Genomic DNA, 23439 nt, shown 5'->3' with positions numbered 1-23439 from the left:
GTTAACAAGAAAAAAATATATATGAACAAATTAACATTGAAATATACAAATAAACTAAGGGTTATCCTTAATCCTAGGGTGTAAGTCCTTGAATTCGTTAGCTGTTGTGTTGTGTTATGCTCGGCATGCTTTTATTTTTACTCAGAGGGGAGGGGGTTCCTAGAAACTCCCACCTCCTGCTGCTGTGCCTGCGGTGTGTGTGCTGCATGTTAAACACACACCGCCACCATATTGAGAGGAAAACACTGAAACACGGACATTGCAATAACGACTTGGATGGGAAACCGAGTGATTAGCTCGTTCCTGATCACTGGATTCCCCCCTGTTTCTCTGCTTGTTTTGGATCAGTCCGTGTTTATGGGTTTGGTGGTAAACGGTAAAACTCGCAGTTTCTCTCTAAAAGAGTTAACGAACTAGCGACTAATCAAGCCGCGCATCGCGTATATGTACAGGCAATTTAAGTCGTAGTAGAATATTTCTATTTTGGATAACATTAACGCAATTTTTTATCCAAATGACTTAATAACAAAAATAACAACAACATCGAGCTAAAGCAGGCAGCAGCAGCGCGCGCGAGCGAGCGAGACACTCCGCTCACTCCTTTGCTAGCTCGCGACTCAACTCAAGTTAGCAAAAAAAAAAAAAACAACAACACTTAGCCAGTTAGCTGATAATCCGTGCACGTCGGGGCTAAGGAAATGATTTACTAGAAAATAAAATCTTTTTCTTTGGATTAGCTTTGTTGTTTTTCTTTTTTCTTTCTTTTCATAGCTAAGCTAAGTTACGTCTGCGCAACTCGGAACGGAGACTCTATAGCGTTAGAACTAGCTTAGCTTAGCTTAGCCTCGGAAACAGGAAGAACCTGTCGTTTCCATGGACAACACGTCCATCATAACGCAAGTCAGGAATCCAAAGGAGGACGAGGTCCTGTCGTCAAATCCTGAAAAAGGTAAGACTTTTGAGATTTGTGGTCGTTTGAGGGAGAGTATGTGCGTGTGCGCGCGCGTGCCTGCGCTAACTGTGTTAGCTAGCTGTTGATCTTCAGCGTCTTACTGACAGGATTTATTTCTAAAACTTTAAAGATGTTAGTTTACGTTTTAGCGATATTCAAGTGTTTATTTTGTCGTCAGCTTAATGTGTATAATGTTAAAGGCTACAGCTTCGGAAAAAAGGACTAAACATATAATAAATTAGTGTACAACTTCACATTTAAAAATTAAAATACACATTTAAAAAAAATAATAAGTATGTCTGCAGATCATCGTTTTATTTTTAAAACTATCATTGTTAAAACACATCAGTTTTATATGATTCAGATTGACCTGATATTTTAATTAGGGTGGGTCGATATGACAACATTATCGATATTGATATCACGGTATCGTATTGTTGATATTTTTAGTTATTGTTTTTCTATTTAATATTAGCTGTTAAAATTAGTAGTTCTGTGAACCCCCTCTACAGTATGTACTGTAATTCATGCAAGTGCGTTTTCTTTGGTATCAGTACTGTAGGGTAAATACGGTAATAATTCACCATCACCAGCTGCATTTTCTTCTATGGTTGCTTTGTATTCTCTCTACATTACAAATGTATATTTTATATGGAAATTTAGTTAAATTGATGTTAAAATTCATGTTATAAAATTAGTCAATTATGTTGTCCTTAATAGTTTAATGCTAAAACACATGAAAAATTATATATTGCCACGAAAAAACCCATAAAAAAAGTATATTTGTGGTTTCTGTGAACAGTTATTAGCTAGGTTCTAAGGAAATATCCGTGAATGACAGAGGCCACGAACTCTGAACCGCGAATTCGCAGCAGTAAACTCTAACGTGTAAAAGTCTATAACTTCGGGGGAAAGACCAAAAATAATAAAAAAAAATTGTGTAACTTCACATTTCTACTTAAAAAATATGATTTCTAAAATTTCAACTGATGAAACGCACCCACTGCCGAGATATTTTTTTTTAGATTGAAACGATAGAGTGATTAGGCTGGGTTAATACAACACTATCAATATTGTTTACTTGATAATGTAATGTTTTGTAATATTGTTTGTATTGTGCAGTTACAATTAGTGATAGTGCAGTACCACTTAAAGATAACCATGAAGTGTTGTTCTTTAAACGTTACTAAGCTATACAATTAGGGATGCACCGAAATGAAAATTCTGGGCCGAAAACGAAACCGAAATTTTTGGATGCACTTGGCCGAAAACCGATACCGAAACCGAAAATGGCTTCATTAAAAAAAAAAACGTTTAAAATATTTTCTTTTTGTTTGTATTAAAAAAAACTACAAATTAATTAAAATTATTGCAACTTTGCTGTCCTCATCTGAAACTTTGAAGTGCTTCCGAACCGCCGACATACTCCGTGTTTGATGCGTAATGACAGCGCGAACGAGACGGGAGGATGGGAGAGGCGTGGCGACAATTTCGGCTTTTATTTTCGGCGCTTTCTTACGTTTCGGCCGAAACCGATAATGCTATTTCGGCCGAAAATTTTCGGCGGCCGAAATTTCGGTGCATCCCTATATCCCTAATAAATTTATACCTTAAAGTTTATAATTTTTTGAGAAAAAATGACAAAATAAATTAGTGTACAAATATGCATAACTAATTTAAAAATGCACTTAAAACTGTTTATTGCAAAAAATTTCACCGTTGAAACACATCCAGTGCCGAGATGTTTTTTTAGATTTAACTGATATAGTAATTATTGTGAGTCGATATGACAACACTATCAATATCACTGGATTGTAATGTTTTGTGATATTGTAGGTAGCGTAAGAAACTTTGTATAAATCATAATGATCAGATTGTCCTTGATGAGCAAGACAAGGGCGACGGTGGCAAGAAAAAACTCCCTGAAATGGCAATTAGAAGAAACTTTGAGAGGAACCAGACGCAACAGGGAACCCATCCTCATTTGAGTCGAAACGGATAGCAGGGATTGACACTGTGTTAAGCTCCTGTGAAAGAAGTACAGAATTCACAAAAATAAAGTTTCAAATAAATTCTAATAACAAACACAATCAAATAAAATTACATTTTTTACATTCTGTCACATAAACAACCATACATAGTATGATATGAAGTAAAATCCCTAAACGACTGTCTGTGACCTAAAATGAAAAGATAGAAAAGAAAAATTCCACTAGAAGAATACATAAAAAAAACAACAACAGAAAGTTAGGGTAAAGTGTGTGTGTGTGTGTGTGTGTGTGTATATATATATATATATATATATATATATATATATATATATATATATATATATATATATACATATACACACACATATATTTTACAACAGTTCGGTTCATGAGAGTGCAGTCAGGTGTGTACTTAAGAACTTAAAATTATGGTGCATTGAGGAGGTAAAACATTTCAAAATAATAGGAATACACTTTTTTTTATGTGCATATATAGTACATGATTGTACAGTGTACAGGTGGGAACTAAGTTCATTAATAACCTAGTAAACCAGTGTAAAGGGATATCTAATGATGGTAACTTAAATTGCTTATTCAAGTTTTTCTGGATAAGAGCATCTGCCCAATGCCTAAACGTGAATCTAAATGTTAGCAGACGTGCGGCTACATCATGATATGTCGTTGAAATGCGTTTGCGAATCGTGATATATTTTTGTCGTAACACCCCACTCCTACTGATAACTATAAATAAAGCATTGATAGTGATTTTTAGATTAAAAAAAATAATAATAAAATAAAAAATTTTGATCATGCTTAGTTAAGCCATTAATTAAACTTCTACACAAAATGTAAATGTGGTTTTTATATCTCAGTAACATCACTATACAAAGTCAACACTAATGAGTAATAAATAAATACAACTAGGCCTTGAACTCTTATTATATTATGTATACAATATTAGGAATCAGTAAGGTGCGTTGCTTTTAATTCATATTCGATACGCTAGGTTACAGTAGTACAGTTTGGTTTGTAAATAAAACTCCCATGCGTATGAGAACCCTGTCAAAAATATCACATTATTAATAGACTGTTGAAAGAGAAACACAAGACGGTGGTGGAAAATGACGAGAAAATATTAGTTAGGAAATCCTTGCGGAAATCTTTTTTTGTGTGTGTGTGTGTGGAACAAACAAAAAAGATCAAAGCATAAGATTATTAATTTAGAGTTTTTAATAAAATATTTTGTCAGTATTAATCACGTATTTGTAATTAGCTGAAAGAGAAAGAGAGAGTGCCAGTGACAAGTTAGCTGTAGGCGGGTGTGTTGTTTTATAATGTTATAAACTATGAGGAGTGAGTCCAGAGTGAGCAGATTTGTTTGAATTTGGGGCACAACAGAAGTTTGTACGTTAGATTACATCATGACACTTTACCAACCCTCATGATCACCTTTTTACTTGTGAAAGCTAAATCCCAGTTTATAGTCATCATCTATGCTTTGGGACGAGTTTAACGCTCCGCTATCAGCAGCAAAACGTAACAGAGAGGCGTATCTGGGCATCAGATCGCTCTGATGAAATGAGCAGTTTTTTAAGGCTTTTACGTTCGATTCCTCGGACAGCTGCTTTTTCATTTAGGCAAAGTGCAGAGGTCACAGTCCTGCATGCTGTGATTTACCGACGTGTTGAACGTATCTGCGTTTACGCTGATTGGGATTTATCATTTAACTACTTACTGCAGTCTACAACAGGGGATGATTATATTATAGGGTTTGTTTTGTAAGTTGTCTCAGCAGTTCTGTCCCAGACGTGATGTCTGTCTCGCTAGGAGTCATGTAAACACTGTGAAAATTTTTCAAGGCTGTTTTTTTGTTGTTGTTGCTGCTGCTGTTAAGGAAGATGAAGTAATTCTTTAAATCTCATCACTGAATAAAATGTCAAGAAAAGATATAATAGATCTGGTGACAAAAAGTAGTTTGGAAATATAATGGAATAACAATTTACCTTAATTAGTTTTTTGACTTGAATAACTTAAATAGTTAAATTTTTTGTTGTTGTTGAAAGTCAATCAAAGGTCTTCTGTTCTGAAAGTAGGGAAAATACATTTTCCTTCTTAAAACGATGGCTCCTTAAGAAATGAAAGAAACCCTTTAGTATCCAGTAAACCATTGTTTTTATGCTATTCTACTTAGAACAGGATTGTAAAAAGAATAATATAAATATTAAATCATTTCAACAAAAGAAAGAAAAAGTCAAGTAAAAAGTTTACAGAGTAAATTATAGCAGTTCTGTTCCAATGTTGCGGATCGCGTAATCTCTATTCGTCTCCGTCATTATTTGCACCTTCAAGGAGAGAGCGCGGATGTTTTTCTTTTTTGTTTGTTTGTTTGTTTGTTTGTTTGTTTGTTTTTTTAAAATATTGAAACAAAGATTGGGATCGTGGTAAAAAAATTCCGCATAAGAACACGTCTTTAAAACAAGCTGTTATCCTGTGAAATGTTTCAAAACGTACGTCATGAAATCCTCCTTGGGGAAAAACAAATGTTAAAAGTATGATTGGAACTGAGTGTTGTGGTTCAGTGAAACCAGAACTAAAGACTCAAGCCAGGAAAGTTAGTATTGTATTATTATTATTTATTATTTATTATTGTTATTATTTATTATTGTTATATCCACTGGTATACTTTGTGAAGCTTATTTAAAACTGCTAAATTTACAGAGGACGTCCACAAATGTAAGAACATGAATAATTTTGTTTTGTTTTTTTTCATGATGATGATCCGTTTGTGGTATTAAACTTATTTTTTATTTTTTTTGGTTTTACTCAACTATCTTCATCCTTATTAAATCTCAGAAATCGTACATGATTAGACTGGGGCAAGAGGTTCCCCTTCTTCATGGTGGGGTGCCAATAATTATTACAGCACTATGCTTGCAGAAGGAAAGAACATTATATGTTTATGTACAAACAGCATTTAAGGTGCCAATAGTTTTGCATTTGGCTACATTAGAGGTATAGGGGACAGATAAAGTCTGATATCAGGATCACATTTGAGCAGACTTCAATCTGTTGCTCTTTCTGTGTGTGTGTGTGTGTGTGTGTGTGTGTGTGTGTGTGTGTGTGTGTGTGTGTGTAAGAAACCCTTAAGGCTAAACACTCGCTAAAGGAAATATAATCTCTCCCTGGCTCACTGCACACACTTTGTTGAGATTTTTCTCTTATGTTCTTTGGTTTCTTCCCCTGTGTCGTCGATCAGAACATTTTGGTCACGTCAGGAACGTGTCAAAGTTTTTCGGCGTGCAGTCTAGTGGTTTATTTGTGAAGCGCTGGCATTATTTATTTATTTTTTCTCCCAAGAGAGAAACCCTGTCCCTTTACAACGACAGCATCAGGGAAAGCGTTTAATCAGGAGGATGGTGGGTTCAGATCCCGTCGATGCCAAAGCTGTCCATGTCCAAGAGTTATTGACAAAATTAGTCACGCTTGCTCTGGGTGGGAGGGACATGCTTTTTCCCCCCATTTCATTCTCTCTTTCTCTCCTGTTGATCAGGGCGACGCTGACCAGTCAGTCGTACGTGTCCATGAGCTCGTATATAATGAGGGAGAGGCTGGGTTACAGTAGCTCATTATTTTCCTCTGACGCAAAGGTTGAAAAGATGTCGTGTCTTGTAGGGTGATGTGAGCAGGCTGAGCAAATTTAGGCGAAAAAAAAACGGGAGGCTTTTCTTCTTTTTCAGGTCACTGCTTGGGATGGAGGTCAAAATAGCATTAACAACTATTCAGGGTTTTTATTTTTATTTATAAATTTTTTTATGTAAAGTTAATATAAATACATTAATGCTTTAATATTGATACTAAAGGGTTGAGGTTTAAGCGTTACCCCAGTTTTATCAACAAAAGTTATTTAAAGTCAATAGATTCTTTGCGTATATAATGAATTAAACATTTTCAGATTCTTAACATTCTAAAAATTTGTAATAAATATACACATTAATTAATTTAGGTATAAATTTAATAAGTTTAATTTCCTGTTTTTATTTGCACTCTAGATTTGAAGCTTTAAACAGATTGCTGGAATTTTTTTTTTTGTCTGGAAGTCAACCAAGTCAAAGTTTTTTTTTTTTTTTTTTTCGCCACTAAATGGGCAGGAGCAGAATCCAGGCTTCCTATTGGCTTTCTGATGCGTTTCTCCCTTCCTTCATTTGGTGCCGCCTCTTTTTCTCTCTCTCTCTCTCACTCTCTTTTTTCCAATATCTCTCACTTGCTCGTTGCACACCGGAGCCTTCTTTCTTCTGTCCGGGAAAAAAAGAAACAAAATACCAGCCTGCACTTAAAATGGAGCGTGAGGCTCATAGACGACAGGGTGGAGTCAGGAAGACAGGGTCTCTCATTTCATTTTCTCCCTTTAAACACCCCCCCACTCCTCCTCCTCCTTCATGCCTCCCCTCTTCACGCTCCCATCCCTATTTTTAAAAGGGCATTCTCGCACCGGTGACCTCAGTGTCGGAGTTTGGAGCACTCAATGCAGCTCTGGTATGCACAGGATTATTATTAGTGTGTGTGAGGGAGAGAGAGAGAGAGAGAGAGAGAGAGAGTGCTGTGAGTGACTCGGGTGGCATCTCGCCACACCAAAGTGTAAAATCGTTCTTAGGCCAAGGGGGGAAAAATAGGATAGTTGAGCGAGTGCCCTTGTATCTCACCAAGCACCACTTTGGATGTTTGTCATATACACAGCCTGAAAAAAAAAAGTTGCCATATGAGAAGGGTCAAGTTGTTGGCCTGCGTCAAGCAAAGAAAACAACTAAGGAGATTTCGAACGACTTCAACTGGGCTTAAGAACCTCTTCGATATGTTTTCATAAGCTAGAACGACTGTCTTAAATCAAGAGCTTTGGGGAAGAAATTAATGAATGAAGATTTCTTAAACACTTGAGCTGCGTTCTATTCCGTGTGAAGTAGGGCTGTGTATTGGCAAGGGCCTCACGATGCGATACGCATCACGATACATGGGTCACGATACGATAAATCACGATATATTGCGATACAATACATATTGTGATATATTGCAATAGTTTGTATTAGTATGTGTGTCACATTATATTGACAACTTGATAAAGTAGGCAGACGAATTAAAATTCCAATTCCAATTTATTTTCCATCCATTCCAATTCATTAGAACGGCACAGTGTGATTGAAGTCCATATTGTTATAAAACACAACACTTAAACATTCAACTAAAATGTATATGCCACTAAAGTTACATATAAATTAAATAAACAATTTCTAAACTAAAATAAATTTAAGCAAAAAAATTTAAGTTCATCAAGTAAACATAAAACTGGAACATAATGCTCTAATATGAGGTATTCATTGTCACCAAACTGTTAGACCAAAAACTCTCTTGCCTCCAAACTATTAGAAACTTAAGTGTAGTATCGATACTTGAGGTTTGACTATCGATACACTATCGTAAAAGAAATTATCGCAATAGTTAGATGTATCGATATTTTTGCACAGCCCTAGTGTGAAGGGTACTTCACAGGGTGCTCCCTACTCCCTGCTCCCTGTACAGGGAATATCGGTAAAGGGAACTTCCCTCGATAAAAACGTCCTCTGTGCGTTACCATGGTAACATAAGCACCTGGGATACCTGACGCTGCTGCTGTGGAAATTTTTTCATGCTCCAGTGCAATGCAATGACTTAGAGAAATTTTTTCATTCCCTTCTTTTCGGTTAACTGAAGACCCGCTGTCCTACACCGTTCGCGTGTTTTTTTTTAACTGAACATTTTCGCTCCCTGCGGTTTGGAATTACACTTAACATGGCTGAGCACTCTGTGAAGTGTACTTCGTAGGGTACCTCAGGTCGATCGCCAACGCACCATTAGTGAAGTCACATGGTAAAAAAAACAAAAAACAAAGCAATGATTAAAAGTGAATATAACAGCATCACACACAATGTGATGATAACTTTGTGGACATAAATAGTAAAAAAAAAAAAAAAACACTCATTAGTGAAACGGAGCATAAAGACTTTAGAGCAATGGGGGGGGAGGGTCATGTGACTTAAACCAAGTTTAAAATGTGTATATGTTTATCAGTACAAAGGAAATCAAATCAGATTCACATTTTATTTGATTCATACACAGTCAGTATGATATAATATGTCATACTGCGAATGTAAATGTGTTCAAAGGTGCCCATGACCTAAAAGATTATTCAAATAAAATAAAAAAATGGAGTATGAAAAGAAAATACTCAAATAAGGAATATAAAATATGAAATTGATATAATAAAAAAGAAATAATTTAAAAAAGAATATAATAATAAAAAATATATTATTACAGTATAGATAAATATAGAAAACCTGGCTGTAAAATGTACACAATGAGTTGAATTGAGGAGTTCAGTCTCACAACCAGAAGTAAATTATTAAACTTTTTTACATCCTATTTACATTTTGTGTAATATCTGGTAAACAGTATTGCTGTTTAGTTCTGATTGGTCGGAATGTGTTAATTATTTATTACTTTTCTCATTTACATTTAATCATAGTAACAGTTTTCACAAGCTTGCCTTTTATGGGTGCTCTGCATAATTTAAGACTAATAATAAGAAAAATAGAACTCTTTAATTGTTGATTTAGTGAACTTTTCTGGCCGGAGATGTTTAACATTGATGGAAGGAGTTTCTTGTGTCCGAGCACTTTTTTATTTTTTTGACTTTGAGAAAGACATGATGCTGAGGTTAATATCTGCTATAATAGAGGTTACGTGAACTGTCTGTTTTGCAGATTAAATCAGACTATAAATAAGTGAAAGTATTTGTTGTTTTCTTGGTGATTTAAAAAAAAATAAAATCATGGTAGTAAGTGTTGTTAAAGGAAAAGAATCCCAATCATATTAATAACAGTAACTCTGCTTCGTCACATCAACAAATTGCTGATCAGTTTCACGTGTGCATCTAAGCGAACCTAATGTTATTATCTTTATTGGGATAAATTCTTTCCCGTAACATATCGCGTGTTGTGTTGTGTGTCTTTATTCTGGTGCAGTTTCGCTGTCCAGCAGCAGCCTGAAGAAGAAGAGTCACCGCAGTTTATTCAGCTCGTTCTTCTGCTGCCTGCGGAGTTATGAAGTCGATCCTCCCGCCAGCACCAACAACAACACCAGCAGCCCCCTGCCTCCGCCCGTGGAGGAGAATGGAGCGCCGCCAAAGGTGAGGGAGAGAGAGAGAGAGAGAGAGAACACGCGTGCCCACGCTTTTACTCCTTGTTCCAGACCACAGTTTATCAGCCAGGTCAGAACGGAGAAGCTCGGAGCTGCCAGTTTCATATTTTATAAACAGTCAGAAGTTCCAGTTGTATCATGGCACGCTGACCTCAGACAGCATTCAGATACTACTGCTATTAATAATAGTGACTACTCTGTTTGTTAAAAGTTTATAAATGTTAATAATAACATTTTAATATTTTTTCTATCACATTGTTTGAGTCAAAGTGATGATATTTAAAAGTAAAATTAGACAGTAATAATAAATTCCATATCACCCAATGCTGCTAAATAAATTAATAATGTAGTAGTATAACAATGGTAAGAAGATGAATAATAATAATAATAATGGTGCCTTTAAAAAAAAAAAAAATAGTTAATTAAAGACTTTCTTTCTTTGGATTAAAATATTCAAGGAAAATTATATAAAAATGATTATACATTTATAAGCAACAGTAATATAAATAAGTAGATAAAAAAAGGAAAAAATATATATATATATATATTTAAAAAAAAAGTAAACCTAATGAAAATAAAATTATTAAACTAGTAAGCTAATAATATGACAATAAAAGAACTGTTTATAAATGAAAATTGTTGCTTTATTTTTACTTTATTTATTTAGGCAAATAAACGAAAAAAAAACATTTCATGATTAATAATAAAGACATTACAATAATAACTGTAAAATTTAAAACAAATAAAATTAATAAATAAAAAGCTATTAAAAATGATTAAATTAAATCAGTAGACTACTGGCAGTAAAAAAATTATAAATGTAAATTTTTAGCTTTTGCTTTTTTATTAATCAATCTTATAATCTTTTAGACAAATAATCTTTAAAAAAATTACATATGTATAATATAATATTTGTTAATATTAATATCTTTGCTTTATGTAATATTAGAAGGAGTCAGTCTAAATGAATTGAGCTTTTACACTCTAAGCTTTTTAATCATAGACATACAGTATGTAGCATATCTAAAATATTTCAAGTAAAATTTTCACTTTCAGACTTAGTCTTAACGGAACAAAAGTGCTATGAAGTTAAAAACAGAGCAGTGACGGTCCGATTGGTCAGGAATCGGATAAGCGAGTGTTTTTGAGATGAGGTAGTCACTTTAAACGTGAGCTGAATCCACCAGACCAGATCCTCACACTGAACAACAGATAGGTCAGCTGACGGACCGCGCTCGGGGTGAAACTTCATGTTGGTTTTGAGGAGATGTTTTCTTTTGACTCTTGGGTCCTTGTGATTATTCTCAGCAGTGTAGGTAAATGGTGTACTAACTTAAATCCATTGCTGTTGCTTCTCTGGACTGAAATTAGATGACATCTCAAAGGTATTCTAAAACCCTTTAGACCATCTTGATACCCGCCCCCCCCCCGTCCTTTTTTTTTCATTTTCAGTTTTTGCTCTGCGTTTCCCATTGTCTGCCTCATTGTTATCTCTCTGCACTGGAACGTGTTGTGTGTTTGTTGTCTCCCCTCACCCCTGTCCTGTGTTTGTGTACTCTCTCCGTCTCCATCTCTCCCGGGGTGTGTCGTGGCCCAGTGTGACCAGGCTGAGGTCGTCCCTGTGCCCGGTGTATGTATTACCCCCTTTTTTGTTCCTCATGCTTGTGTGTGGTTAAAACAAAAACAAAAAAAAACTATTTATCCATTTATTTTTGCATGCCGAGTGAGCGGGATTCTTTTGTTTTTTTCCCCCTCCATACTGGCTCTGGTGCTCAGTTCCTGTCACCAATCTACTTCCTGTTTGCTTTAAATTCTGCACGTGCTGTTACATTTTTAAAATCGCTGTGCTGACTGGAATGTTTCTGACAACACACATCCTGGGTCAAGGCTTTTTTATTATTATTTTTTTTTAAATAAAGGCAGGCGCAGACCGTACCAAGGCTTTATGTTCTCACATACTAGACGCTCACGTTATGAGACACGGAATAGAAAATGCGCTAACACAATGGAATAGGGTTGTTCTTCTTCTTTGTGTGTGTGTGTGTCTGGTAATGATGTATTATTAGTGTTCGGATCATTTACACCACAGTAGGTTTTTCTGAGATATATCTTGTGGGTATCATGATATCTTTTAAATTTAAACAACATCTTATGTCAACACTATGTATATTAAAGTTTTGTGGAAAATATTTTTGGAATAATTGATTGGTTAAGATTTGGTGCAAATATAAATCTTACAATTTTTTAAAAGATTAAATTTTTTTTGTTAAATGACCAGGTAAGTTTCAATTGATATAAATATTTTAATTACTTTCAACTCAATTAGAAGCAGATGATATTTTATTAAAATGTAGTTTTGAATTATTAAAGGTTAGCCCCCCCCTTTTTAAAAACAGATTTTTTTTTCAGCAGTTTTGTTGTTTAAAATATATTTTAAAATCTTTACTATCATAAGATATATAAATAAGTATTTTGTTTTTTATTAGATGCAGATGACTAGTTAAAATTTTGTTTGAAAAACATTTTTAATAAATCTTAATTAGATGTTAAAACATTTACAAATTTTGTTGTTAGAAAAATATTAAAAACTTAATAAAACTTTAAAATTGTACAACGCTACTATATTTTACTTTTTTTAGCAAGTTCTGTACAAATTTAATGTAACTTTGCATAATAAAAATAGAAAAAACAGTTTTCTTATTTGATAGTTTTAACTACATATATAAATATAGTTAATACAGATTTAATTTATTTATTATTATTTTTGGCTTTAAAAGTTTTTTTCTGATATTCATTTTTTTTCCATCCTTTTCAGTGTTTTTTTTTTCTTTTTTTAAATATATATATATTTTATTAATTTATAAAATGTATATTTTATTTGTTTATTTGTTTACTATGAATAAGTATAAAAACATTTCTGTATCAGAACACATCGGAATCAGATGTCCTGCGTAATGGTGGTTAAAATTATAATTTTTTATATATATTTATATCGCATACCCCTGCTGCGTAATTGGAGTAAATTTTATAATTACACATGCACCGTTTGGCTGGTGATGAATCTCAGACGTTGTTTTTCAGCACCGTCCCTTTTCCCTAATAAAACACCAGCATGGAAAAGACGAGTGATTCATTCTCTCGACACACGCTCGACATGCTTTTATGTTTGCGAAGCTTATCACAGTTTTTGGCCCGCCGATCTTTGAGGTTCTTGGTATTGATTATTTTTCTGGCAGAACACCACACATGTACACAAGGAGAAAGCGTAGCATCATCACCACACGAACGCCCCGTAGCATTTTGCTCCATCGTCGTCATCTGTTTGACATGTTTGCCTTTGACCTCTTCCCTTTCCCCTCCTTTTTTTTTTTTTTTTAATGAAATCTGTGGTGTGAAGTTGGAATGTCGCTGCTGCCGACTGCATTCCTTTTAACGCTTTTACCAGCTACCTCGATCTGCTGCAGCTTCAGTATTTTCAGTTTCGACACCTCGTCCTTTCTCATCCTCATCATGTGTTTTGTCCCTCCAGCCTCCGGAGAAATACCTCCTCCCAGAGGTCAACATCAACGACTACGGGAAGAAGTGTGTGGTGATCGACTTGGACGAGACGCTGGTGCACAGTTCCTTCAAGGTAGGTAGGCATGTGTGTATTATCTGGGCCGGACAAAACTGTAAACGCGTCAGCTGTTCCATCTCTGTGCTGCCGTGTCTCATGTTTTGGTTGCCTGGGAACCCACAAGCTAATGAAATCGAACCCCGAGCTAGTTATTCAGTTAAACGCATTAATGCCGAGTAATGAAAATAAGCGAATGCTTCACTTCCTGGCTGCGGTGAGGGTTGTGTGGATGTAGGCTTTATCTTTGTCCTATATCGTCTTTAATACTCTTTATTTTCCATGACATGTGCTAAACGTTGTTGAGCTATCTGTATTATGCTTAGAGAAACGAGCTAGATAAGTGTTTCCTGTCGATATATTTATATATTTCTTTTCCCATGAAACTTTATTTGGAGCACAGTAAGGTCTTGGTAAAAAAATATATACATATTTTTTTTATTTTGTTTAAAAACGGTTAAACTGCTGTTAGGAGAGGGAGGGAGCGAGTCGGGGGGGGAGGAAGGAAAGAAAAGGAAGAAGAAATAAAAATAGAAGAGGAAAAAATAGCTCGCACATGCATGTACAGATTTAGATTATTATTGCAGCTGGCTAAAATCTGTTTAGTGTTTATGAGAGGGAGTCAAATGGGAGCGTAATTAAAAATAAATTGCATTGTTTATTGCAAATAGGCGTCGTTAATAGGCAAATAGTGTATTTTTTTTTTTTTTTTTTTTTTTTTACTTGGTTTTATTCAGGATTTTTACGGGAAAGACAATCTTAATACATTTTACTAACTTTTTCATTCCATCATTTCGGGGTCTGTCGCCTACTTAGATACTTAAAATAAAGTGACACGAGGAGTAAGAGAATGCTGAGGATTAAAAGTGTGATCGCTGCTGCCCCTAGTGTGCTCTAGAGTTTTAATCGTGACCTCTGTACGTGTGAACGGCGTGCAGCAGAGGTCAGAAGAGCGCGAAACCTTTTGAGCAAATCACCCGACCGTAATCGGATCTGAGATTCCTTCAGATTAAATTCGTCTGGGGATTTTTTTTTTTCGTTCGACACCATCTTTTTAATCCCGGTAAAAAGCGTGCCGAGGAGAGGCCTATGGGAGAAGTGACTAAACAGGTATTTTAGGAAGGAAGATTCCTTGACTCGGGAGATAATTTAAGACGAAAGTCAAAACTGTCCAGGAGGCAAATACTTACAAGGCATGTGCAGTCTTGAATTCTGCTTTAAATAATCCTTTCCTGTTTTTGCGAGTATGCATCACTTTCAGCTGGATAGTGAAGATGTTCTGTTTTATTATTATGTTTATTGCATTGTAGCAGTTACATTTGTATTATTGTTTTTTTATACCCCTTATTCATGTTAGTAAGTGTTGAAAGGACACAGGCGCCCCCTGCTGTTAGTTAGAGGAACTATTACAGTATATACAGTATACATAGCACTCTGTTGCGCAACCCTTTTTTCCGTCACATTTTAGAGGTGATAACAGAAGTGGAGCTGTTTTTTTTTTCTCTCTCTCTCTCTTTCAGTGAGTAATTATCTATTATGGCGTTTTCTTTCCTCACAGCCTATTAGTAATGCTGATTTCATCGTTCCGGTGGAGATCGATGGCACGGTGCATCAGGTAGGGTATTGTAAAACTGTACAAGCACATTTAGTTTTTCTACAAAAAAAAATTATGTTTATGCTGTGCATAAATATTTTACCCCCTTAGGTTGTTTTAAACCTTGTTTTTGAACCTGAAATGGACAGCATTTGAATTATGTATCTTAAATCTACCTTAAAAAAAGTTGCATTATCGAACTAATGAATGATAAATTAATAATTAAAAATGTAATTGTGTTTACCCAATGTCATTTTCAGTGTGCTTTTCCAATCTTGGCCGCTCCCTCGTTCAAGTAATCCAGGATAGGCTGTGTCTGTCCTGGTTGGCCTATTCATGATTACTTGCACTGGGTGGCAGCTTTACATCTACAAAAAAGCGCTCCTGCCGCCATTAGCGACGTGTTTGCATAACAAGGCCGGACTCTGTACAGTGCAAGGTGGATTCGTGTGTGTGTGTACGTGCGAGTGTGTTTGCTCCGAGCATGTTGGAGTAAAGGGCGTGTCTCCGTTCCAGGTGTACGTTCTGAAGAGACCGCATGTGGACGAGTTCCTGCAGAAGATGGGAGAACTGTTCGAGTGCGTGCTCTTCACAGCCAGCCTAGCCAAGGTTTGAGCCCCACAACGACATCCCATAATACCTCGAAACAATACAATACACTTTAGCTTCATAAACACCACAAAGGAACTCGTGGTAAGATCATTTTACACAACCAGGCCCAAACACCCCCCCATGCTTCCCGCAGGCGTTTTTCCGCTCCGCGTTCAAAAAAAAAAAAAAAAAGTGGACAGACGCCCGAGGCTCTAGTTCATGTTTCACGATGGAAAAGTAAATATTAACCAGCTCAAACTGGATGCACAGAAAGTGTTTTAAAAAATACTTTGTTTGTTTATTTTTTATTTATTTATTTTTATAAAAATATTTATATATTATATATTTATATATTTATTTTTTTGCACAAAATCCTCTCTGTATATGTATGTGTATGTATATACAGTATATATACATTTTTGTAATATAATTTATACACTTACAAAAATGTATACCCTTCAGGTAAAATAAGTAAAATTTAGTAAAGTAAAATGTTAATATTTGAATACAAAATTTACTGCTATAAGTTATATTGTGATATATTTGATTCTATACACACACACACACACACACACACACACACACACACATTACCAGTCAAAAGTTTGGACACAAGTTTGGAATTCTTTCCAGAACAATACTGAATTCTTTTTTTAAACTATAAAATAATACATATGGACTTATGTAATTAAGTAACAACAACACCAGTCAGTTTTTATTTTAAGACATGAAGATCAGCTGTACAGTATTGTGTCAAGTGTGTTTGTAAAAACCCATCACATTTTTTGTAATAATAAATAGAAAAACAAGTGCTTTAAAAAATATTTAACTTTTTCTGTTTACACATGTGGACAAAATTGTTGGTACCCTTCGGTCAATAAAAGCAAAAATCACAATGGTCACAGATACTGTAATCTGAGAACAAGAGTAATAATAAATAAAAATTCTATGAATGTTAACCAATGAAAGACATTAATTTTCAACCATGCTTCAACAGAATTATGAAAAAATTAAAAATAAACTCATGGAACAGGCCTAGACAAAAATTATGTTACCCCTAGAAAATTAATGTGACCAAAGGGACATGTTAATTCAAGGTGTGTCCACTAATTAGCATCACAGGTGTCTACAATTCTTTTGATTGTGTAAAGCTGCTTTGTGATGATGTAAATCGTTAAAAGCGCTATACAAATAAAATTGAATTGAATTAATGGTGTGTACCACACTCAACATGGACCAGAGGAAGCGAAGGAAAGAGTTGCTTTAGGAGATTCGAAAGAAATTATAAAAAAAAAAATTAAGATCCATGAGACTGTAGCCAACATCCCTGGACGTGGCCGCAGGAGGAAAATTGACGAAGAATCAAAGAGACGGATAATCCGAATGGTAATAAAAGAGACCAGAAAGACTTTAAAAGAGATCCAAGGTGAAGTTCATGCTCAAGGAACATCAGTGTCAGATCGCACCATTCGTTCGAGCCACAGTGGACTACATGGGAGACGACCAAGGAGGACACCATTGTTAAAAACAAATCATAAAAAGGCAAACTGGAATATGCCAAATGTTGACAAGCCACAAAGCTTCTGGGAGAATGTCCTATGGACAGATGAGACAAAAATGGAACTTTTTGCCAAGGTGCATCAGCTCTATGTTCAGAGACGGAAAAATGAAGCATATCAGGAAAAGAACACTGTCCCTACTGTGAAACATGGAGGAGGCTCTGTTATGTTCTGGGGCTGCTTTGCTGCACAGGGTGTCTTGAATCTGTGCAGGGAATAATGAAATCTTAAGACTATCAAGAGATTCTAGAGAGAAATGTGCTGGCCAGTGTCAGCGAGAAAGCTCGGTCTCAGTCGCAGGTCATGGGTCTTGCAACAGGTCATTGACCCAAAACACACAGCAAAGAACACCCAAGAATGGCTAAGAGGAAACCATTGGACTGTTCTAAAGTGGCTGTCTATTGAGCATCTTTGAAAGGAGCTGAAACATGCCCCTATAAACTAATTCCGTTGAAGCATGGATGAAAAGCAATTTCTGACTTTCATTGGTTAACATTCGTAGAATTTTAAAGTTATTTCTGTGACCATGGTGAGTTTTCCTTTCATTGGTACCAACAATTTTGTCCACATGTGTAAGTACCAGAAGTTCAGAATAGTTTATTTTAGACTCAAAAACTGTCCATCAGGACCTTTTTATAGTGCAAGATTTATTTCTGATTGAAATTTCGAATTTTCTCTGTTCTATAGAGTTTAACAGTTTAAAAGTCTCTCTACGCCTCTTGATGTGACGCTTCACTTGAAGCATGACAGAAAGCTTGTAAATGAGTTGTGAAACCTTTTCCTGCTTTTTTTTTTTCCTTTTCTGTCTCTGTGGCCAGCATTTGTTTTAGCCGCTAATGCATGGGTAAGTGTCTCTCCAGCCTCCATGACTCGTACACAATGTGCGCCGGTAGTGTTAGAGCGCCGCTAGCCTGCAGAGCCTAGAGCTTTCACGTCTTGTTCAGACAAAAAGTTTGTGAAGCTTTCTTTTGTTGCCGTGACCGTATCTGACGTCTCAGGCGCTGTTTTTTTTTCTTCCTTTTTTTTTGGTATGTCTTGTTTAGTTGTACTGTACATGCAGCAGTAGTTGTTAAGAGTCAAAGGCTGGCGCTTGTAGTGTTGCGCTTTGTCTGCTAGCCCGTCTTTGTAACGTGCGGTAGGATGCAAGGTGAACGGCTGTATGCTTATTAGCGAAGCTTTTTTTTCGATTGCCCGTATTTATCTCTGATTTGAAGCAGGTAAGTCCCCAAACACATACTCCCTGAGGCTAAAACCTGTGTATCGAAAGAGATTTGCATGTCACTTTGTGGCTCTTCCTAGAAACTATAAAACAGATGAATCAGTTCTGTTAGCTTTGTTCATACTCAGGAGGTTGTAGTGTAGGTCATGCCGCTTCCCTGGTGACCCTGTAAACCTTTGTTTCAGTACGCTGACCCTGTGGCCGACCTCCTGGACCAGTGGGGAGTATTTCGGGCGAGACTCTTTCGGGAATCCTGCGTGTTCCACAGAGGAAACTACGTCAAAGACCTGAGTCGACTCGGCAGAGAGCTGCGCAACGTCATCATAGTGGACAACTCGCCGGCATCTTACATCTTTCACCCCGAGAACGCTGTGAGAACGCTTCAGCACTCACTCGTACCGACCTGAACCGATTTCACCCAGACAGTTCTGGTAGTCTCAGCTTCAGATATTCTGCGGAAAGGTTACAGAAGGCTACAATTTGATTGGCTCTGAGTGTGTACATGCTGTTTAACGTTCCGAAGTAAGACGTAAATCACATGGTATAAATTATTATTTTTTTGTCTACATACACAGTCCATATCCTGTGTATGCAGTTAGTGTAAATACAATACTGTATCAGAACAAATATTAAAATAAAGCATTAATAATGTGATTTGCAACTGTTGAGAGAAAATTAATTAAAATTTTTTTATATAATTATATATATTTTATTGTATAAAAAATTACAGTTCTTATTACTTAGCAAATAATTCACTATTACAACATGGGATAAAAATTTATATAGAGTGTGCCACCTGTAGAATCTTAAAGAAGCCATAATATTTTACCGCCTCAAACACTTTGACAGTAAGTGTCCGGGACAAATTTTTCGATTAATGCATTAATGAGGCTGATCATCGGTCACAGCTAAACAATCTGAAAACTAATTCCTATCAAACTGAAGAGCCAATTCCAGTCACTGGCCGATCGACTGGTTCATCTCTATTATAAATGTAAATTTTTTAAATCCCTATCTCCCTATCACCAAAAATGTGACCTGAGCAGGTAATAAAATAAAACAAATGAAAGTAAACTGAACTGTGTGGATATATAAATGAGATACAGTATGATATTTAGGACTGGTTTTATTATTATTTGGTTATAATCAGTGTGTGTTGGCTTTCAGCACTGTCTAGGCAGGATTCTCAGTGTGATCTGGCAACCATGTTTGTGGTCTTGTTTATTTAATGAAATTTTTTTATTCTTTGCTCAGTCGTACATTACTTACCTAACCACGTGTGTTTCGCTGCGCAGGTTCCCGTGCAGTCGTGGTTCGACGACATGAACGACACCGAGCTGCTGGACCTGCTTCCGTTCTTCGAAGGACTGAGCAAGGAAGAGGACGTTTACGGCGTCCTGCAGAACCTCAGAGGCAGGTAGCAAGCTGCACCGTCCTGCCTTACCACCCGGGGCGCAGCAGAGAGGTCGGAGGGTCGTCCCTGCTCTCGCAGCTCACACAGGAAGTGCAGACGACACCTGCCCTCGTCCTCGTCCTCGCGCCCCCCTCACACACCAACCAATCGTCACGTCTGCGACCCACACGACGACGATCGTCCACTACTACAGCTCACGAGAGAGCCACTTGCATAAGTGCTTATTAATAAACCAAAAAAACAAAACAAAAACGCCAAACTCTTTCTTTTCCCTCACGAAACGAGAGAATCCAGATCTTTGGGTTGATGCTATGCAGGTGTTAAGGGACTGTGGGGTTTTCTTTCCTCTTTGCTTACCCAACAAAGTGCCTTTTTTGAATGTCATTTTTACTGGCAAAACATTTTTGTACGTGAAAAATATTTCCAGAGATTTTCAGAATTCTACTCTTTAAAAAAAACAGAGGCAGGTTATTATTATTATTATTACATTTTTTTGTTAACGGCAGTGTTATCCAGGCTGGAGGATTTTATTTACTTTTCTTTTACAATCGTCTCCATCAGTGTTGTCGTTTTTTTTTTTTTTTTTTTTGCTTTTTGTTTTCACTTGTGTGTCATTTGTTTGTCATGTAAAACCAAAAGGATGCGTTCACACACTGCGTTCTGCGGTCTTTACACTCTGCCGCAGCCTCTTTGGTTCAGCGAGGCGAGAACAATCGGAGACCGCGGATCGTCTATAATCGTGCCAACGTCATTTCACGCCACGAGGCTTCTTCTGGGTAAAAAAAAAAAAACCTCGCTGGATTTTAGCGTAGGTCCAGCGATGGTACAGGACACACAGACAATCGTGTCTGACCGTCCCAGCGCTCGTCCACGGAGCGCCACAGGTGGTTAGGTATGGATACGCTGAGTTTTAGGTTTAGTTAGTGTTTTAAGATTAGTTAGCATTTTAAAGCTGGCGTCAGAAAGATCCACCACTTTCTCCTACAGTTTTTTAGCGTATTTTATATATATATATATATATATATATATATATATATGGGCCAGAAAGAGACGCGTCCGATCGTCATAAAATGTCCCTCAGGTGTTTGCTGAGATTAACTTTCATGCCATTGTATCAGTTAATGATGGTGTTACAGTTAGAAATGCAGTTCTCTCCAGAGCAAGCAGGACACGGACATCGGCCCAGCAGCGTCCCGTGTAATACGGGGAAATTTTTATACTTTGCGCTGAACTTGATGATGTTTATATACATCATCATCATCATTATTATTATTATTATTGTGATCAGATTATCAGCACAAACCTGTCTTTTTTTGTTTTTAAATCCGCTTTGTGTCATACTTCTCATCACGTTAGCGTTTAAACTTTGCACCTGCACCCTACTGCTGTGACGTCATAGCAGACTTCAGTACCACACACACACACACACACCAGACCAGCGTGTGTACATGCGTGCACGCGAGAGAAAGTGAAGGTCTATCTGCAGATTTGTTTAAAGCAGTGCAGAGGCTCAAGGTGCTGTTTGTGTGTGTGTGTGTGAGTGTGTGTGTGTGTTAGCCTCTCTCACCATGGTGCCTAGGAGAGGAGCAGCGGTGTATCAGAGCCGCCAAACACGCAACAACCTCTCCTTTTTTTAAATTATTTTTAATTATTCCCTCCTTTTACACACTACACCGTGGCCTGATTGCATTAAATCCCACGATATTTACACAAACTGAATTCTGTCTCGTCCCTCTATCTCATTCATTTTTTCTTTCTTTTCAGTTTGCTAATCTTTCAGTATTTAATTTCAGACACTGTTTTTGTTCCCTTTTTTTCTTTTTTCTTTTTAACCCTGCTGCTGTTGCTGCTGCTGTTTTTTTTTTTTTTTTTGATTTAAACCCAGTGTTGGGTTTCTGCTTGTCTTTTTTTTTTTTTTAAGAAATGCTGTACAATTTAAACCATGCATTAACAGATTGTAAAACACAACACTGCCCTTTCAGAGATTTCTTTTACCTCATTCGTATCATCAGCGTCTCCCCCAACTCCCCCCACACACACATATGTACACACATTAAACAAGGTGTCAAAGGGTGGAGCACTTTCAGTGTTGGTCAAGGATGTTTGTTGTTGTTGTTGTTTTTAGTTTTTTTTGTTTTTAGCTTGTTTTATTTTTTTTTTTTCCACAAATGTTTAAAGGCACGACTAGTTACGGTGTCGAGATCATGTTTAGAGTTACTAATAAGCATTACATCCACTTGGGGGATCTGTCCTTTTTTTTTTCCTTTAATGTTTTTCTTTTGTTCTTTATTTGGAAAGCCGTGTAGACATTCATTACAGTTCTGGAAATCGGTGACGAGGCTGCGCAGTGCCACGTTGTTTTTTTTTTTGTTTTGTTTTGTTTTTTTTGAGGTGATGTGATCCATGGTTTGTTGCAAAGTTTCTTCCAGACTATGACGTTATATATTAAAGCACCTTTTTAGGAAATTAAATGACTCCTGGTTATCATTCAACACATTCATATTTTGTGTGGTGGAAGTAATGTTTTGAGAAAATTTTATAGCATTACTGTTTAATACGGGTTGCTGGTTATAAATAAATAAACTACAAAGGTCCTATGTGCTCCTGAAGTACTCTGTATGCGAAGTATTTGTTTTGGCCCAGAAGCTGACGCAGGTGCGGTGCTGTGATGTCATGTGATGATATAACGCCTATTCATTCGCCTATTTTTAGGATCGGGTTTCTTTCTCATACCCTCCTCTGATACGCGGGAAGGGAAAGAGGCCGCGGGAGGCCGGCTTCGTCATTTATTAACCGACTGCTGACAACTGGGACATTTCAAATGGTGGCACTATGATGGAGCGTACCTCTCGTGCCACGGTGTGGGTGGGGCTTCTCATTGGACGCGCCCTTAGTTCGGGCTTTCCTGTTGGCTTCTCATATACAGTGGATATGAAGAGAAAAAGAAAACAAACCTCTTGTCAAAATGCAAGGTTTTTGTGGTGTGAAAAATTGTCCAAGATGAATAATTTCAGAACGTTTTCCACCTTTTGATGTCCAGACTTTTTATATCCTCTGTAGATGCTGTTTTTTTTTCTGCAGATGTGCGAGCAGAACATTTGGCAGATGCCTTTATTTAGAGCGACTTTTTTTTCTTTACGTTTTTATCTTATTATACGTCTGAGCAAATAAGGGTTAAGGGCCTTGCTCAAGGGCCCAACAGGGGCAACGTGGTGGTGGTGGTTGGGGTTTGAACGTAGGACCTTCCGAACCGCAGTCCAACGCCTCAACCACCGACCG

General features: G+C 36.7%; 1 protein-coding gene across 2 annotated transcripts; it reads left to right on the top strand.

The window, feature by feature from the left end:
* Positions 1-205: 205 nt before the first annotated feature.
* ctdsplb (CTD (carboxy-terminal domain, RNA polymerase II, polypeptide A) small phosphatase-like b) lies at positions 206-22522 on the top strand. 2 transcript variants are annotated; one of them, XM_053486753.1, is made up of 8 exons: positions 206-949; positions 9996-10159; positions 11768-11800; positions 13700-13801; positions 15342-15398; positions 15894-15986; positions 18932-19117; positions 20042-22522. In XM_053486753.1, the coding sequence occupies exons 1-8, from the start codon at positions 874-876 to the stop codon at positions 20165-20167; spliced, it is 837 nt and encodes a 278-aa protein (XP_053342728.1). In that variant the 5' UTR covers positions 206-873; the 3' UTR covers positions 20168-22522. The 2 variants fall into 2 exon arrangements, with proteins under 2 accessions (XP_053342728.1, XP_053342730.1); XM_053486755.1 differs by lacking the exon at positions 11768-11800.
* The last annotated feature ends 917 nt before the right edge of the window (positions 22523-23439 follow it).

This window comes from Clarias gariepinus, chromosome 25, assembly GCF_024256425.1.
Source record: "Clarias gariepinus isolate MV-2021 ecotype Netherlands chromosome 25, CGAR_prim_01v2, whole genome shotgun sequence".
NCBI classification, from domain to species: domain Eukaryota; kingdom Metazoa; phylum Chordata; class Actinopteri; order Siluriformes; family Clariidae; genus Clarias; species Clarias gariepinus.
This window is presented reverse-complemented; position numbering and strand designations above follow the sequence as displayed.